This window comes from Microcebus murinus, chromosome 13 (genome assembly GCF_040939455.1).
Source record: "Microcebus murinus isolate Inina chromosome 13, M.murinus_Inina_mat1.0, whole genome shotgun sequence".
Classification (NCBI taxonomy): domain Eukaryota; kingdom Metazoa; phylum Chordata; class Mammalia; order Primates; family Cheirogaleidae; genus Microcebus; species Microcebus murinus.
In genome coordinates, this window is record NC_134116.1 from 80,582,114 (window position 1) to 80,601,628 (window position 19,515).

Genomic DNA, 19,515 nt, shown 5'->3' on the forward strand with positions numbered 1-19,515 from the left:
ACAAATATTGTATATCATTTATGATTTAGCCAAAGGGAACCTTACTTTTAATAGGTGCCTGTATGTGCCAGGTACTATGCTAGATGTTAAGGTTTTAAAATTATTAAGGTAAGGTATACTTACCTTAAAATTATTAAGGTAAGTATATATAAAAATATATACTTTTGTAAATATATACAAAAGTATATATTTACAATGCTAGATGTTTTGATACATATTGATCAATGCACTCAGCACTGAAGGCTCTGAAAGACGAGTTTTAAAAGTGGTTTTCCCCCTAATACTATCAATATTACCAAAACTTCAATTTAATGTCAACATTTAAAGTCAACGTTTCAATTTTAAGACTGACTACACTGCAAACAAACAAATGAAGACTTGATTGTGGAAACCTACACGTCTCACTACAAAGCAGTGGGTTTAATTTATCTCTAAGCAAAACCTTGAACTTTTTTTTTTGCCACCACTCCTGGAGGCAACTGATGAAACAGAAAAACGTGAGGGGACGATTCCCGGCAGGAGTCAACCCCGCTGGGCTGTAAAGGCGGGATCTAGACGCTTCCGGAAGACCGGCTCCCTGGCGGAAGCGCCCTCGGCCGGAGGGTCTGCGCCTGCGCGAGTTCGGCTCTGCCTGGCCCCGCCTGCAGCTCGCCGGGGCGACTGCGCACGCGCGGCTGGTGAGTGGCGGGGTCTGGCGCGTCGGCGGGCTTGCCTCGCGCTGCTGACGGGGCTTGGAGTCCCTTCCGCGTCTTTTGTTTCTCACCTCTGTCCAGCACAGTAGTGGAGGAGGGTTTGGTTGGCGGTGGCTGGCGGGTGGCGGGCGCGCTGGAACCGAGCTAAGAGGGGGAGTGTGGGTGCTGAGCGCGCGTCCCGGGCTGTGGCGGCGGGCCGCACGTGGCCGCCTCCCTCCGTCCGCCCGAGGGGAAGCGGCCGGGCCTGCGTCCTGCCGCCTTTGCCCCGGCGTTCGCTGAGGCAGCGTGAGAACCTTAAGTCAGGCTCAGCTGTCTGCTGCGGGGCGGTGTAGTCCTCGGAGGACTGAACCCCGATCCTTGCTTTGCCCCCAAAGTTCCTTTCTAAGAGGGCCTGGTGAGTCTTGCCTGCAAATGCTAAAATCTCAGTAAACCGGTTTTTTTGATGTGGTTTACCTCCCAACCTGCTTCCGGTATAGCATCCCATGAAGGATGGAAGACTCTTACCTTAACTCGAGCGCTCCTTTCCACCGATTCCTGGCCTTTTGGACAAAGGCCTAACTCTTTCAGCCAATTGTCAGCTAAAGAATTCCTGAATCCACCTATGACTTGTAAGCTTCCGCTTTGAGATGTCCCACCTTTTTTGGCCCAAACCAGCTTATGCCTTCCATGTATTGGTTTATAGACTTTACCTGTAATTCCTGTCTCCCCGAAATGTATAAAACCCAGCTGCGAGCCAACCACAGCGAGCCCACTTGCTCAAGGTTTCTTGGGCGTGGCTCCGGGCCATGGTCCTCAAATTTGGCTCAGAATAAACCTCCTTAAATTATTTTACAGAGTTTTTCTTCTTATCCGTTGACACCTCTCAGCACCTGCGGTGGAGGACATCTGAGGCAGGTCCCCTGCTAGGTGTGGTGTGTGAAGTTAGATAGACGGTGGCATGGGCAACTTAACTGGGCAAGCGGGGTTGTATTTTAGGTGGTGCAGGCTCAGTGATGTTACTGGTGAAGTACCGGGTCCAGTCGGGTAGTAGGGGGCCCTATCCTGGGTCGGGAACAGGTCAGGGAAGACTTCCCGGAGGAGGCCGTGTATAAGACCAAGATAACTTGATAGGGGTTGTGGTTAAAAACAACGGCATTGTACATTTATGATCTTCATTTCACTGTATGTTTTACTTTCTTTTTTTTTGTTAATTTAAAAATAACAAGCCAAATAGAATTTTAGAAAGCATGAGGGAAGGAACTTTTTGAGGCAGAGGAACTGTATATACAAAGATATATGAAAAGAAAATGAAAGATTTTGGCCCTTTTCTGGAAGTAAGTTGAGTTAAGGGTAGAATCATACAGCAATACTGAAAAACTAGAGAACATCTAGACCTTTCCCATTCATAGAGAGAGCCTCATAGACTAGCCCAGGTACCCTCCCTTTCCTTGTGAACTTTACTAGAAGTCTGGTATAAAGCCTAGGTTAGTGCTTTTTCAGCTGGATCACAATGTCTTGACCTAAATGTTTTGCAGAAGGTAGTATGATACTGTGTGACATTGTAGTTTGGTGGTTTTGCTTTAAGCACATTTGATACATGGAAATTGAAATGTTTTATACAAATAGAGGCTGACCACAGCCCATTAGGTGCCTGCTAATAATCCCTGCTGCTGCTGCACTTTCATGTCCACTGCTTTGCTCTTGCTGTTCCATCTTTCTATAACCCTCAGTCTTCCTCCTTTCCTCTTCCTCGGGCCAACTTAAAAGGCCTGCTGCTTTTTCACTTCTCTCCTCTCCCCACTCAGGCTTTTCACTGTGATCCCATGGCACTGATTGGTACTTCTTTGATAGAGAACATCCACGTTACCACTGTTATTTCTGTGTCTCTAACGTAGGCTTTCTCAGCCTCAGCACTATTGACATTTCAGGCCAGATAATTCTTTCTTCTGTCCTGTGGATTGTAGGAAGTTCAGCAGGATCCCTGGCCTCTGCCCACTGGATGCCGGTAACACCATCCCTGGTTAGGACAACCAAAAATATCTCCAGACATTGCCAAATCTTACTCTGAGTAGCCAAATGGCTCCTGGTTCTCCTGTGAGAACCACTGGTGTAGAGTATGAGCCACGTAAGGCCCAGGGCAAGTGAAATAATAATATAACAGTACTTCCCAACTCTTTTGGACTTGACTGTCTCTTTCATGGCAATTTCACAAACCTTAGAAATTTTTAAAATAATAAAGATAGGAAATGGTGGCTTAAGCTTTTTTAAAGTATATTAATAGGTTCATTTAATTTAAATCTTTGGTAATGTTTATTTTGTAAACAGATTTTAATTTTTCCTATTGAACAAGTGATGCACTTTTGAACTCACTTTAATAATGTAGGAAACTGTATGATTGCTAAAATTGCAACCTCCTACACTCTCTGTGTTCCTCCATTGATCTTACTGTCATCGAACATTTATTTCACTTATATTGTTTTAGTCTCTCTTTGCCTCTCTAGAATGTAAGTTCCAGGAGAACAGGAAATTTAAGTCTCATCACCAAGAATGGTGCTTAGTACATGGTAGTGCCTTGATAAATTATTATCAAAGAAATGAATTTGATAAACTGTAAACTTTTATTTTGGGGCTAAATTAATGTAAAATATAGATTGAAATTTAATTGTTTTTTACAGCCATGAAAGTATACAATTTTATTAAACTGCTCTTTGGAATTCTTTATTTTCCACTTTAAGTCAACTGGTTTCTTTTTTATAGTTTTCATGGTTTTTTTCTAATTGATTACTCACAAGTTTCAGGCTGCTATTTGAAAGCCCTTCACCAGAGATGCAAAGTGTTTAGTACTAACAAAAATTGGAAATATTTCTGCCTGTATCAAGGATAAACATATATACATATGTGTGCATCTGTGTATGCACATGTACACACTCATATATATATGTACACACACACACTCTTTTATTTTTGTCTCAGCTCTCCTAGGCAATGTCGTGGTACAGCTCTGAGTAGGAACTGGTTATACCCTTCAGCTCTGCCAGGAAACATTGGATTTAAATAGCTGCCTGATTCTTTTCCAAAATGAAAAGAACTCTGAATCATGAAATACCTAACCAAAGTGAACCCTTTTAGTAGTGTGCAGATCAGTTTGCCACGCTTTCTCTGTCTTTCTCAGTTCATTGTGCACACAAGCCAATCTTTGGGATTTCCGATTGGAAATTCTCCAACCCGATAGCTCCTAGTATGCTTTCCTGAAAATGTGTTCTCTGTGCTTACTGCAGTAAACTAAAACTACTCATTTCAAGCATTCATACCGTTCTTTAGTGAGACTGCTATAGACACCCCATGTTGACCTAAATTATTTTTGTTTTAATTCTAAATATATAACCTCTAAAGTAGATAATTCACTTTTCTTTTGATTCAGACATAACTGTAGAACTAAACACATTCTCCAATTAATGGCAAATAAAACTATCACACAATAAAATTCATATTAACAGTTTATTGTGAATGTTTTGCTCCTGAGTTAGTAGACATTCTTTTGAGATTAGTATTCCCAATCTACCTTGAACTGTATAATTCACTTCATTTACCACTTGTCACAAGTGCTGTTATCTCTGCCTTGAATGTTCTTTCCCCTTTCTTTGTCTAAGTGAGAACTTATTCTTTCGATCCCAGTGTAAATATTACTTCTTCAAGGAAACCTTGCCTCACCACCAGAGTCATGACAACAAGTAACTTAACTGTGTTCCAGTACAAGTCTACAGAATACTTACAGGAGTAAAAATATATATATAACATCCAACAAGTTAAAATTCATAATTGTCCTGCATTTAATAAAAAAAAATTACAAAGAAGCAAGAATATGCAGCCTTTAAGAGAAAAATCAATGTATTGAAACTGGCTCAGAACACAGAATTAGTAGACAAGCACAGTAAAATAGTTAAAATTTTGTTCTGTGCTTTCACAAAGCTAAGGAAAGAGTGAACATCTTAACTAGAAATACAAAAAATATAAAAAAGACTCAAGTATAACTTTTGGAGATGCCAGAGATGAAAATTACATTGTGTGGAATTAACAGAGTAGACATCGAAGAATAAAAGATTAGTAAACCTGAAGAATAGAAATAAGCACAGCTATTACAAATGAAGTACAAAGAGAAAAACCTTAAGATGAAGAAAGCATCAGAGAACTATGGGACAATTTCAAGCTACCTAATATATGTGTAACTGGAGTCCATGAAAGGGAAGGACAGCAGAAAAATACTTGAGAAATAGCGGCCAAATTTTTCCAAATTTGATGAAGAACTTTAAACCGACAGATCCAAGAAGCTCAATAAACCCAAAGTGCAAGAAACATGTAGAAAATCACACGAAGGCACATCATAATCAAATGCTCGAAAGCAGTAATAAATAACATCAGGAAAGAAAGACACAAAGGAAGAAAAATAAGAATTGCAGCAGATGTTATGTCGGAAGCAATACAGTGAATAGACAGTGGAGGAGTATCTTTAAAGTACTGAAAGAAAAAGACACTGTCAACTTCTAATTCTGTGCCTGCCCACAGTGAAATTGACATTTTCAGACACAAAATCTGAGAGAATATGTCACCAGCATTCTCTGTCTCATTTTCCTTCTGTAATTCAGGAAATACTAATAATATTAAGAAATACTATCAGCTGGAAGTACCAACCTATAAAACAGACTGAAGAGTACTAAAATTGGTTACTATGTAGGTAAATGTATGGATTTTTAACTTAACAATGTAGTGTGGAGTTTATGACAACTGTGAAAGTAAGATGTATGACAACAACAACACAAAGTCTTTGAGAAGAAAAACGGATGTAGATACACTATCCAAAACCTTATACAGTACACAAAGTGGCATAATACCATTTGAAGGTAGACTGTGATACGTTAAAGAATTATATTGTAACCCTTAAACAATAAAAAAATACTTAAATAACAAAGAGTCACAGTAAGCCAATAATGTAGAAAAAATGGAATCATAAAATGTTTTCACTACTGTGCAATGAATATATATACTGTAGGAATATACAACAATAATGTCTAGTGGACATTTTCATTAATTTTGATTTTTGCCATTACACATTTCTGATTTGAGCATCTTTTACATGTCTATTCATGTGAATTGTAGGAGTTACACATATTTAGATGCCTAGAAATAGAATTGCTGAGTTGATTTTCCAAAGTGTTTGCTTCAATTTACATTTCAACCAGCAGAGCAGGCAATTTTTATTACTCCAAATTCTTAAAAACACTTGGTATTGTCGGTCCTCTTAATTTTGTCAGTCTGGTAGGTGTGTGGTAGTATCTCATGATTACAATTTGCATTTCCTGATGGCTAACAAAAGGTTAAACACCTTTTCATATGATTTTTTACTTTTTGTATGTCATCTTTTAGGAAGTGCCTGTTCCTGTGTTTTGCCTATTTGTCTTTTGGTATAAATGGAATTCTAAAAAATGTTCACGTAACATACAGGAAGACTAGAAAATGAAATAGGACTGAAAACAGAGAACAAACAGAAAGCAAATAATATGGCAGGCATAAGCACAATATGTCAATAATATTAAACGTAAAAGGTCAAAATACACCAATTAAAAGAGCTTAGCAGAATGGGTTTAAAAAAAAACCTAACTATATACTGTCTACAAGAAACTTCAAAAATTTTGTGTAAATATATATGTATGTATGTGTACATGTGTGAAGAATATATATGTATGTGCTATGAATGTTGAAAATAAAAGGAAGGAAAATATATTTCATAGAAACATCTTTTTAGAAAGGGATGAGTACCTTTTTTTAATATCAGGAAAACATAGACATGAGAGCAAAGAAATCACCAGCAACAAAGAGAGATGTTACATAATGATATAAAGGATTAATTCATCAGGAACACATGGCAGTTCTAAATATGCATGGACCAGGTGAGAGCAGTTTACATGAAGAATGAAGGAAGAACTGATAGAACTGAAAGAAGAAATATGCAAATCCACAGTTACAGCTGGGGATTTCAGTTCTCTCTCGCAACACCTGGCAGAAGGTGTTGGGAAGATGGGAAGTCAGCAAGGATATAAGAGAATTTATCACCATTAACCAAAAGGATCTGTTCACATTTATAGAACCCTCCAACCAACAAGAACAAAATACAAGTGTCCATGGAACACTCACCAACACAGACCATATCCTAGGCCATAACACAAACTGCAGCACTTTTTAAAGAATTGAAATTATACACGCTGGAAAAGAAGTAACAGGAAAATCTCCAGACACTTGGAAATTAAACAACATACTTCTAAATAATATATGGGCCAAAGAGAAATTCTCAATAGAAATTTAAAAATACATTGAATTGGGCCGGGTGTTGTGTCTCATGCCTGTAATTCTAGCACTCTGGGAGGCCGAGGCGGGCGCATTGCTCAAGGTCAGGAGTTCCAAACCAGCCTGAGCAAAAGCGAAACCCTGTCTCTACTATAAATAGAAAGAAATTAATTGGCCAACTAATATATATATAGAAAAAATTAGCTGGGCATGGTGGTGCATGCCTGTAGTCCCAGGTACTTGGGCGGCTGAGGCAGGAGAATTGCTTGAGCCCAGGAGTTTGAGGTTGCTGTGAGCTAGGCTGATGCCATGGCACTCACTCTAGCCTGGGCAACAAAGTGAGACTCTGTCTCAAAAAAAAAAAAAAAAAAAAAACATTGAATTGGGTGAAAAGAAGCAAAAAAGCATACGGATTGGGTGGGATGTCACTAAAAGGGAAATTTATAGCACTAAACACTTAAGAAAGTTCTCAAATCAATATTGTAAATTCCCTCATCAAAAAAGTAATTAAAGAACAAAATAAATGCACAGAAGGCAGAAGGAAGGAAATGAGCAGAAATCAATGAGAATTGTCAGCTGGTGATTGACAGGTTTTTGTATTAGGTTTATGCTGGCTTCATAAAACAAGTTGGGAATTATTCCTTTCTCTTCTGCTTTCTGGAAGAGTTTACATAAAATTACCATCATTTCTTCTTTAAATGTTTGATAGAATTCACCAGTGAATCTTCTCAGCCTGGATTTTTCTATTTGGGGAGGTTTTTGATAACAAAATCCACATTCTAAGCCCTGCTTTCCCGGCCTCCCTTTTAGGGGTGGTGCAGGCCCAGGCCCTAGACCCTGCCAGTCAGACCCACACAGGTCTACTCTGGGAAGAAAGTAGCTGGAGGAAGCTCTTGGATAATTTTTGCTGATTTTCAGCACATCACTCACTATAAAACTTAGACACACTATTTTAAAAAGGAAACAAGATGCTGATTTTTGCTTTTAGATAACTTCTGGTTTAGTAATTTGCTTGATACCTGGTTAGTAAGGAATTTGACCTCACCCAAAGAAAGGCCTGCTGGTCTTTGTCTTGGCTCCTAGCTGGTAACCTCTAAATGCTTGGAATTCACCAAGTGATAGGAGGGTTTTTGTTATTCAGGGTGGGCACGTATGACGATTTATGCTAACAAAGTGACTCATGAAGGGCCCCTGAGCCCAGACTCCAGGAGGCCACAGCTGTGGAGACTGACTTCACCTAGTTATAGTTATCCCATCAGCAATGCAACCGCAGTAAGAACTGGACACGGAAGCTCCGGTGAGCTTCCTGGGTTGGCAGTACTCCATGTCATCAAACATCAACGCCAGAAGGATAACGTGTCCTGAGGACGATGGAGTCTTCAAGTTCGGAACTCTCATGGACTCCTCCCCACGTCTCTTCCTTTGGCTGGTTCTAAATCGTGTCTTTTCCCTGCAGTAAATGTAACGCTGAATATAATTGCTCTCAGTGAGTTCTGTGAGTCTTTCCGGCAAATTATTGAACCCGAGTGTGGTTTTGGGAAACCCCTGAACTTGCGGTTGTTGTCAAGAGCCTTGGCAGGCTTGGCCAGCTAGAGGGGACTGTACCCTAACCTCACTGTATAGCTCCCTCTGGGTAGTGTCCCCAAAAGAAGTAATTATGCCTGCCATCAGTGTCTACAAAAATATCTTAGTTTTCTCTATTTCTCATTTTATTTTTCTTCCCCTTCTCATTGTCCCTTTTATTTTTCACATCTCTTTTAATACCCCTTGTGTTTTACTGATCCTTCACACCCACTAGTGACACTCATGAGCCTTGGCTCACATAACCGGTGACGGTCAAGCATAGAAAGATCCCTGAGAGATTCTACTGTGAAATGTCTGCATGTAGCCATTGGGTACCGGAAGAAAGCAAAATGTCTTCAGGTATTTATGGTAAACATTTCCTTCTGCAAGGAATCATAAAAATGAGGAAATGATATTTATAAAAACCGGACACATTTAAAAGAAACGTCTGCACTGGTCGAACTGTAGTTGGTAGAAGCCCTCTGTAGATATTTGATCTCAGAAGTTTTAAATATGTATATTTCCTATATAAAACTCACTTTGGGTCCTTGCTATGAAATAAAAAAATTTTTTTAATTATTATTTGATAAGAACAGGAAACAAAATCCACATAGAACATTTACCGCTTGATTTGCAGGTTAGAGGCAAGGTGAAATGAGTGACCTGGAAGATGATGAGAGCCCCCAGCTTTCTGCCCACACCTTAGCAGCTCTCCAGGAGTTTTACGCTGAACAAAAGCAGCAGACTGACCTAGGTGGGGATGATAAATATAACATTGGAATAATAGAAGAGAACTGGGTGAGTAATGCATTCCATATCCAGCAGAACACACTGATGTGGTTCTGCATCCCACCTAATACCGAAATCCCCGTCACTGTCACTGTGATCTGATAATCTCTGTGGGGGACCATGAAAGCAGTCCCTGATCATTTTAAGACAGTACACACTGAGCTCTCCCTGGTTCTGACGGCCAGGCTGGTTGGCCATCAGAGGAGGGGGCCTTTCGGATAGGGGGTGATGTGATGTCCAACACAAACCTGTGCTTCAGCCTTGGATAGAGATATACACTATTAGCTTTTGTGGGCCCAGAAATCCTGGTGGAACGAGAAAAACATATCATTGTCATAAATGGTAGAACAGAACTTAAACATTTAATGAAAAATTGATGAGAGGGAGTTTTTAAGAAAATACTAAATAGTTTTTGGTCTATAATATATACTCAGTTGTGTTTTACAGCTCAAATAAAAATAGAGATTAAAAAAGAAAAAGTGCGGGAAACTCCTCAGATAGACTGGAACCTAGAAATTTAAATTTTTTAATGGAGATACTTGAGAAACAGACAAGCCTCAAATGTAGTCTGTGGCTGCCCCTCGGTAGGAGGTCTGTCTTCATCGCTTTGCCATTGGAAGGAAGCTTTTATCTTTTACATTTTGTGTCCAGTTTGGATGTCGTTTTTAAGTTATATAAATTTTGCCTGTTCACTCTGTGTTTAAAACTAACCGTGGTTAAAATGTGGCCAGAAATTTCAAGGGAGTTTGGAAGAAAGAAAGTGGGAATTAGACGGTCTGTGAACAGCAGAGTAAAGTGCCACCCTGGGTGGGAACGGTGGCAGAGACGAGAGCCTTTCTTCCAGCGGAGGACACACAGACTCCGGCTTCCGAACTCAGCCTGCGGAACACAGCGGGTGAAAGTGGCACCTTGCCTGCTTTCCTGTGACTGATTAATTAGCAGCGTGGCCTGCTACCATAGTTGGGCCAGTTGGTCTCTTACCCACCTAATCACATCCAGATGTCAAACATAGCATGGGAGGTACGCACCTCCAGGCCCAATCTCAGAGGATTTCTCACTAAGCAAAGTGGAGAATCTGCTTCGGGAATGCCCTAACTTGGGTAGGACACATGGAAAGAGACACAGAATAGAATGTAAGGTAGCTCCAGAGCTCTGCCACAGACAAAAGGGAAAAGGCAGTTTCATTTAGGAAGGGACTATACAAAATTCCTCCATACTCAAGAGTAAAGATCTCCCTATTTGATCAGATTTCAGCTTTGTTGAGATGTAATTCACATACTATATGGTTCACCTTTTTAAAGTGTGTAATTCAGTGGTTTTAGTCAGTTTACAGATAGGTGCGACCATCATCATGAGAACATTTTCATTGCCTCACAAAGAAACCTTACACCCATCAGCTGTCACCTCCCAATCCCACAATTCCCCTAAGCCCTGGCAACCACCAGCCACTTTTGTCTCTGTGGGTGTGCCACTTCTGGTTGTTTCCTATAAATGGAGTCATATAATACATGATCTTTTGTGTCTGTTTTCTTTCACTTAGCATGTTTCCAGTATTCGTCCATGTTATAGCATGTATCAGTGCCTCATTCCTTTTTATGAGTCAATAATATTCGATTGTGCAATGTACTCCATCTTGTCTGTCCATCCATCAGTTGATAGGCATTTGAGTTGTTTCCACACCGAGCACATTTTTAAAGTGAGAATCCCGTGTACGTGGCCCGTGCAGCAGGCGGCCTCAGCCCTGTCACTCAGTGGGCAGTGAGGCCAGTTGGAGAGATGAGTCTATGCTATTACAGAGGGAAAAAAAGCTATTTTTTTTTCATTAAAATCATCCTTAATTTGTAAATATGAATAGATAATCAAGGATCACTAGAAATTTTTTAAAAATCATCCATCAGCATGAAACAGAAAGAGCAAGATGAAAAACAACTTTTCCCCCGAGGGAAAAACAAGTAATTCCAGGAAACATGCCCAAGGTAAAGATGAAGCCACAGAAAAGTAGCACAGTCTGGATTTCGCTGATTGCATCCTACGGCATCATTTAACGTGTTCTTCCACTCTGTGTTTGTAATTCTGTTCGTTGCTAGTTGAATCTAGAAGCTTAATCAGATTCAAGTTCGATTTTTTTTTGGCAAGACTAATACAAAGGTTGGGATGTGTTCTTCCATCAGGAGAAACATTGACTATAAACCATCCTTTTGTGATGTTAGCAGCCATTGACACTCAGTGCATAGATTCCATTAATTCATTAGAGGCTTGTATTAATTTAAAATAGTTTCAAATAAAAATTAATTTTCAAAAGAAAATTTTTTAAATATATGCATGCTGACATAGTAGATATAAAAGAACAAAGTTTGTGCCAATTCTAAAAATGATACTGACCCATTCCTCTGTCACAGCAACTGAGCCAGTTTTGGTATAGTCAGGAGACTGCTTTGCGACTCGCACAGGAAGCCATTGCCGCTGCTGGCGAAGGTGGCAGGTGAGATTCAAATGTCATTTCTCCTTTTGTCTTCTAATCCAAAGTAATATTTTGAATGTCCTTCCTAGGGAAGGGACAGTTTGCAAGAAGTGTGAACTATAATGTGAAAAAATTGTCCATCCTGGTTTGCAGCACATGACAAATTAAGACTCACTTCAGCACCCCTCACAGATCTATTCCTTATAGGTTTTCTTATTTTCTTATTTCTTTTCTTTTCTTTTTCTTTTTCTTTTTTTTTTTTTTTTTGAGACAGAGTCTCGCTTTGTTGCCCAGGCTAGAGTGAGTGCCATGGCGTCAGCCTAGCTCACAGCAACCTCAAACTCCTGGGCTCAAGCAATCCTGCTGCCTCAGCCTCCCGAGTAGCTGGGACTACAGGCATGTGCCACCATGCTCGGCTGATTTTTTCTATATATATTAGTTGGCCAATTACTTTCTTTTTATTTATAGTAGAGACAGGGTCTTGCTCTTTCTCAGGCTGGTTTGGAACTCCTGACCTCGAGCAATCCGCCCGCCTTGGCCTCTCAGAGTGCTGGGATTACAGGTGTGAGCCACCATGCCTGGCCTGTTTCTGTTCTTTATTTTAACATTTTCTAACCTGTTTCTTACCTTTATGCTTCTAGAGTTTGCTTTAAAAGAGAAAATCCTGATGTTTGATGTTTCTGAAGTTTTAAGAATATAGGTTTTCATATTTTTATTTTTACCAAAACTTTGCATGCATATAATGTAAAGAGTGAAATTGTTCTAGCAGATTTATTCAAAAAAATCCATTTCTAATATCCCCCATAACTGCCCCCACTTTCCTCTCCCTTTCAGTTGATTCCTTGGTATTTACAGTGAGATTTTCAAATAACATGTTGATAGTGCCACTTCTTGATTTATTACTTTTAGACATTATTTCTTGACTCCTCACCATAAAGAATGAGGATTTAGTTCTTTGATGCTATACTGTTATCACATGACATGCATGCTTTCCGTGTACCCTACAGAGTTATTAATATATCTTAATTTTGGTTATAACAGGGTTTATATTGTTATGACTACATATGTGTTCTTTTTCTTTTTTTTTTTCTTTTTTTTTTCTTTTTTATTTATTTATTTATTTATTTTTTTTTAGTGACTGCAATCATCTGGCATACATATGTGTTCTTTACAGTTGAGCTTTTTCATTCTCCTTTCTGTACTTTTCATTTTCCCTGAAAAAATAATTCTTTTATTTTTTATGTATCCTATATTCATATCATAATTAATCCCCAAATTCTGTGTCTACATCTCCTATCAATAAGTTAAGCCACTTCAACTTCTTGAAAAAAGTTACTCCCAGGGCTTTGCAACCTGTTCGTTTGCACTGGTTGCTTTCTAGCTTTGCTCAGCTCTTATCTTGGTATCTCCCCTCACTGTCATGCTCCCTTTTACCTCTTTTGTTCTAGACTCCCTGTTTCCCAAAGCCTGATTCTTAGTTTACAGCCTTGTGATGGAGGCATGCATCCTGCCAGAGCTCCCACAGAAAAGGCGCACGGGATTGAACTTCCATGTCTGCAGATGCTGTTGTCCTGCCCTTGCTCTTGACTGTGACAGTTTTGTTGGATAGCTCATTCCAGGTTTTGAAGGCATTGCTCCATTGTCTCCAGGCTTTCATAGTTGCTAGTAAGAAGTCAAGTGTCATTCTGATTTCTTGTAGGAAACCTGCTTTTTTTTTTTTTATTGCGTATGTTCTGTAACAGAAACCTGCTTTTTGCATCTCTGCCTACTGCAAGTTTAGGATTTTTTTCTCTCAAGCCCCAGCATTCAATGTGTCTTGGTGTAGGGCTTTCATCTACTATCCCAGGCACTGGGAAGCCCTTCATCTTCATCATTCATTTCCCTCAGTTTGAGAAAATTATCTTGAATTAGTTCTTTGATTCCTTTGCCCACTGGTGTTTCTTTGTTTGTTTGTTTTTTCAGTTCCTCTTTCTGGAACTTCTATTATTTGAATATTAGACCTGATCTTTTTTTTTTTGAGACAGAGCCTCACTTTGTTGCTGGAGCTGGAGTGCCATGGCATCAGCCTAGCTCACAGCAACCTCAAACTCCTGGGCTCAAGCAATCCTGCTGCCTCAGCCTCCCAAGTAGCTGGGACTACAGGCATGTGCCACCATGCCAGGCTAATTTTTTCTGTATATATTTAATTTCTGTATATATTTAATTTAATTTATTATATTTAATTAATTTCTTTCTATGTTTAGTAGAGATGGGGTCTCGCTCTTGCTCAGGCTGGTTTTGAACTCCTGACCTTGAGTGATCCTCCTGCCTCAGCCTCCCAGAGTGCTAGGATTACAGGCGTGAGCCACTGCGCCCGGCCTAGACCTGATCTTCTAATTTTCTTTTTTTTCTATCTATTGCCTCTTTACCTTACTTTCTGGAGAATTCCTCAGCTTTATCATCTAAATTTCCTACTGAGTTTATCATATTTGTAATTGTCTATAGTTCTTTTTGGCCTCTGAATATTTCTTTATTAGTGTGTCTTGTTCATCCTTCTGAGGATATTATAGGATCTTCTAAAAAGTATTCTTCTTCCTGCATAGTCTCTGTTTTCTGTTTATTTAATATTAGATATTTATCTAAGATGCCTCCTTGTCTGCTGACCCCCAGCTGTCCATTCTTATTTAAGGGGAGAGTACTCAAAAGCTGGAAGGTTGGACACATGGGTGGACTTATCTACCTTGGTCCCTACAGTTGGGGGGTCTGGATGAGCTGTCTCCTAGGGAACCCTCAGTGTCAGTACGTTCCTTATCAGCATATAGAGGGGAGCTTTAGTCTTTAAAGTGGCTACAGGCCGGGCGCGGTGGCTCACGCCTGTAACCCTAGCACTCTGGGAGGCCGAGGTGGGCGTATTGCTCAAGGTCAGGAGTTCAAAACCAGCCTGAGCGAGACCCCGTCTCTACTAAAAATAGAAAGAAATTAATTGACCAACTAAAAATATATATACAAAAAATTAGCCGGGCATGGTGACCCATGTCTGTAGTCCCAGCTACTCGGGAGGCTGAGGCAGGAGGATCACTTGATCCTAGAAGTTTGAGGTTGCTGTGAGCTAGGCTGACGCCATGGCACTCACTCTAACCTGGGCAACAAAGTGAGACTCTGTCTCTAAAATAAATAAATAAATAAATAAAGTGGCTCCAACAAAACATTTCATTGTAACAGATTTACCATAGTCAATAATTCAATTATTTAGGTTATGTCTAGCTTTTTCAGCAGCTAGTTTTAAAAATTAACTCTTGGAACACTACCCATTCATAAAACTGTGGACTGCCTGTAATGAAACAGATTTTTTAATTTCCTTATACAAAAAAGAAGCATAAATTCAAAATAGCTTGTCTGCAGTGAATGTATTTTTAATGTATCTTTTTGGAAACTGGAGTAATTTGAGGATTGTCTTTTAACATCATGAGTATTACAAAATGACTTCAAAATATTGAGTTGGGACTAAAAGCATTTGAAATAAATATTAAAGGCCCAACATGAAAATAAAAGGTAAATTTAGGCTTTGGGCTAACCACATCTAACTTTTGTTATAATGTGTTCCTCACGTTTACATTTCTTACTATAGAAAGCACATTTATCCTTTCATACCTCAAAATTATGAGTTGTAGATTTTTAAGTACCAAATTCTTTTAACTGTAACTTTTTTTTTTACCCAAAATTTACTATCTCATTAGTTTGCACTATTACTTCCTTTAAGAAAATCTGAATGCTAGGACCTAATTTTTTTTTTTTTTTTTTTTTTGCGAAACAGTTATTTAATGCCATGAGCTATCTGTTAAGGCTCTGTCATGAGTGTGTTTGTTTTGTCTTCTAGAATAGCGTGTGTGAGTGCCCCCAGCGTGTACCAGAAACTCAGAGAGCTGCACAGAGAAGACTTTTCAGTATACATCTTTGAATATGACAAAAGATTTACCATATATGGAGAGGAGTTTATCTTCTACGATTATAATAAGCCATTGGATTTACCTGAAGAAATTTCTGCACATAGTTTTGATATTGTAATAGCGGATCCTCCCTATCTTTCTGAGGAATGTCTCAGAAAAACGTCAGAAACCATCAAGTACCTGACTCGGGGCAAGATCCTGCTGTGCACTGGTAGGTACCACATTGCATGTCTCACAAAAGCCAGTGACAGTGGATATACTCTTCAAATCTTTGGTTTGAAGAGTTGGAAGAAATTTGAAACTCAAGTCCCAGGCCGGGTGCAGTGGCTCACACCTGTAACCCCAGCACTTGGGGAGGCGGGAGGATCACTTGAGGCCAGGAATTTGGGACCAGGCTGGGCAACATAGTGAGACCCTATCCCTACAAAAAATAAGGAAAATTAGCCGCATGTGGTCGTGTATACTCCTGAGTCCCAGCCACTCTGGAGGCTGAGGCGGGAGGATCACTTGAGCCCAGGAGTTCCGGGTTTACAGTGAGCTGTGATTGTGCCACTGCACTCCAGCCTGGGTGACAGGGGGAGACTCTGTCTCAAAAAAACCCCTCAAATCCTGAATCCACCACTTTCTGTGTGACCCTAAACAAGTTATTTAACCTCTCTGTTCCCAGTTTCCTTATCTGTAAACTAGAACTAATAATACTAGGGTTGTGGAGAATTCAGTGACACAATACACATTAAGTACTTATCTCAGGTCTGGCTGTGCGCATAGCGACGGCTTGATGCATGTTAGCCGTTGTTTTTAATCAATCATCATCGCCATCAGTAGTAGTTGTAGTCTGTGATCAGCCTCTCTGCTCGATGAAAGAGAAATCCAGAATCTGCAGAGTTAGAGTGAGTTGCCTGTGGTTATAGAGCCACACATTAGATGAGGTGTGTTGAAGTAGAAGAATTTAATATACTTTCTTAAGGTGAACATAGTAAAATTCAACATAGTAAAATTTGGGGACTAAAACGTTACCACCCAGTCTCTTGACCTCTGGGCAGCCCGGGAGTCCAGCCCACGGGCGCTGTTCCCGGCCGGCCGCGGGCCTGGGCTCTCAGGGCGCAGGGCCGCGCCTCTCCGCCCCAGCACGCAGCTCCAAGCAGGGCTGAGCTGCAGGGAGTCTGTTCTTTGGTGTCGTGGAACAGGCTATTTGGTCAAGAATGCTGCTCTTCGATCATACAAACAGTAATTTATTTAGCGCATTAACTCAGCTGCTCACTAACACAGGCAGCGCTCCGGCCTCACGGAGCACACATTTCAGATTTAGGAGACAGGTTTAAAAAGACGACAAACATACCCAAGAAGCGCATTCTAATCGTGACAAGTGTCATGAAAGAAGCAGAGCCTGGCGGGGCTGGCACAGCGGGTCTTGAGGGCCTCAGAGCCAGCCCGGGCACAGGGCCGGGCAAGAGGCCCCCCTCAGGTGACAGCGGGAGTTGGGGTTTTCTTTTCTAAAGTGCTCAGAGTGTGGCCCAAAAGCGACAGGATCCAATTTGTCTAAAGAAGTTGGCTTTAATTTTGTACGGAAGAGGTTCCATGGGGCAGGTGGGTGCAGGCACCGCGTGGGCTGTGGCAACGTCCAGGTGAGAGACGACAGCGGTCCGGACAAGGTCACGGCAGTAGGAGGGGAGGCAGGGGATGCATTAGAGAGATGCTGTGAGGATGAAACTGGAAGAGCTCGCTGTGCTCTGAGTGTGGGGGAAGAAAGGGCCAGGACTGGGGCTGTCCTGGGTTTCCGGCCCGTGAGGGCTGCTGAGGCCACCTCCTGCCAGGGGACTGGCTGAGGGAGCTAGCCACGTTGGGCCAGGTGTAGAAACTGGGAGCAGTCAGTGAAAAGGTAGCAATGTACTCGTACCGGTCTGTACAATTAAGTATTACTGAAAAACCCTAGCTTTTAGCAATGATTTTTGTTCTCCTTATGTTCGTTTGTGGGATATAATCCACTTCTAAATTTCTAAGTGTTTCAGCTTTGCAAAAGTAGGAAAATTATTTATTACATAAAAAGGAAATGGAGAAAAATAGGTAATTTGCAAAAATGTTGAAGAAGGTGCAGACCCTCCCCCACGCTTCTGGGGCTGTGTGGTCCAGTTTGCTCTCGGGACTTTGGAAGCCCTTCTCCGGGGCTGCTTTGGCGCCGAGCTCTCGGCCGGCCATTCACTCTTTGGATTCATTTACTTTGCTCTCCTCAGGTGCCATCATGGAAGAACTGGCAGCAGAACTCCTTGGAGTGAAGATGTGCAAGTTTATTCCAAAACATACCCGAAACTTGGCAAATGAGTTTTGCTGTTATGTGAATTATGAATCTGGGCTAGACTGTGGTCTCTAAATACAGACAGTAACATAACACAGTAAAAGACCCCTGACACATTTCTCCTCTGTTTTTATTTTCTTAGTACATTGAAAAGTTATAACCTCCTGCCCTCCCCACCAGACAGGAGCTGTCCCTGGCCTGAGTTTCAAAATAAGGACACCATCTCTCATTATTGTTTCCTTAAGGACATTATTGTGTCCCTAGAGCTGCTTCTGCCAACCCGAATCCATGGAATTAGAGTTGGAAGAAATCTTAGAACCTGCCTAATCCACTCCCCTCATTTAATGTATGTAAAAACAGAAGAACAAATAGCTTAGTGGCTTGCCCAGGGCCTCCTGAATCAGACAGGACCTTGGCCTCTGCCTCAGGTCATAAGTTCCCTTAACGTGGGCCCCTTCTGCCATCTGGCACAGTCGAGTGGCGTCCTGGGGCTCGTGAGGCCCCACCCCATCCTGCCCTAGCCCTGCTAGGAGACGTGGCTTCCCTCCCTGAGAGGAGCTGCTATCCTGGGGCCTCTGGAATTCTCCTCTTCCCAGTTCTGGGAGGGCTGAGAGGGTGACGAGAAGGGAACCCAGGGGCCCCGTTCTGAATTGCTTGAGCAGATGAAGGTGCCCTCTGTAAACCACAGCCCAGAGCCAAAGTGGCGTCTCTCTGTTCGAAGCTCATTTGTCACACCCACACCCCAGAGGGCCTCAGTGGCCAGAAGGATGAGCTGTTGCTACATGCAGCTGGGACGGACCTCAGGGACATCAAACTGAGTGAAGAAAATCCCCAAAGATCACACACTAGACGTTTCCAGTTACAACCTTCTTGAGGACAGGTCAGTGGTTGGTAGAGTCAGGACGGGCGCAGGGGGGGTCCTCTCGTGCTTGCGTGGTGGTCTGTCTTGTCTGGGGCGGTGGTTCCATGCACCTGCACATGTGGCAGCGTTACACAGAGCCGCACACACAAATGAGCGCGTGTACAACTGGTTGTGACATTGCACTACAGTTAGGTCAGATGTTCCCATCAGGGGAAACTGGGTAAAGGGTACATAAGACCTATCAGTTTCCTGAGAACTACATTTTAGAATAAAAACTTTCCAAAAAATTAACACCCTCTCTCTGGGAAAGGACTATACTTCCCCACCTCCTGTGACTTGCTTTGGCCAACACAGTGTGAAAGGAAGTGACATATGTCACTTCTCTCTGCCTTGTCCAGTCCTCGAGTGGGGCAGGGCTACAGTCCCCTGCAGGGGACGTAGGGGGCAGAGAAAGGACCACGTGCAGTTGGACATCAGAGACCCTGCGCTCATTACTGGGAAAAACCCAGCCTGTCCTGGCCGGCCGGGGAGGGCCAGGCACACCCAGCCGTGCCCGGGAAGCCGGGGGACCTGCCCCTTCCTGCTGGTTCTCAGACCTCAGCTGTCTTACT

General features: G+C 41.5%; 1 protein-coding gene across 1 annotated transcript; it reads left to right on the plus strand.

Annotated features, from left to right (window-relative positions):
- Nucleotides 1-642: 642 nt before the first annotated feature.
- On the plus strand, nt 643-18,161 carry EEF1AKMT1 (EEF1A lysine methyltransferase 1). Its single transcript, XM_012778679.3, has 5 exons — nt 643-677; nt 9,211-9,371; nt 11,762-11,844; nt 15,680-15,960; nt 17,981-18,161. Exons 2-5 carry the CDS (start codon nt 9,228-9,230, stop codon nt 18,115-18,117), a joined length of 645 nt encoding a protein of 214 aa, XP_012634133.1. The 5' UTR covers nt 643-677; nt 9,211-9,227; the 3' UTR covers nt 18,118-18,161.
- Nucleotides 18,162-19,515: the final 1,354 nt, after the last annotated feature.

What these genes read in the sequence shown, in the direction of transcription:
- EEF1AKMT1 (XM_012778679.3), top strand. Translation starts at nt 9,228, where the DNA reads ATGAGTGACCTGGAAGATGATGAGAGCCCCCAGCTTTCTGCCCACACC. An exon ending in GCTGCTGGCGAAGGTGGCAG is followed by an intron (nt 11,845 to 15,679) that starts GTGAGATTCAAA and finishes TTTGTCTTCTAG; the next exon opens with AATAGCGTGTGTGAGTGCCC. An exon ending in CAAGATCCTGCTGTGCACTG is followed by an intron (nt 15,961 to 17,980) that starts GTAGGTACCACA and finishes TGCTCTCCTCAG; the next exon opens with GTGCCATCATGGAAGAACTG.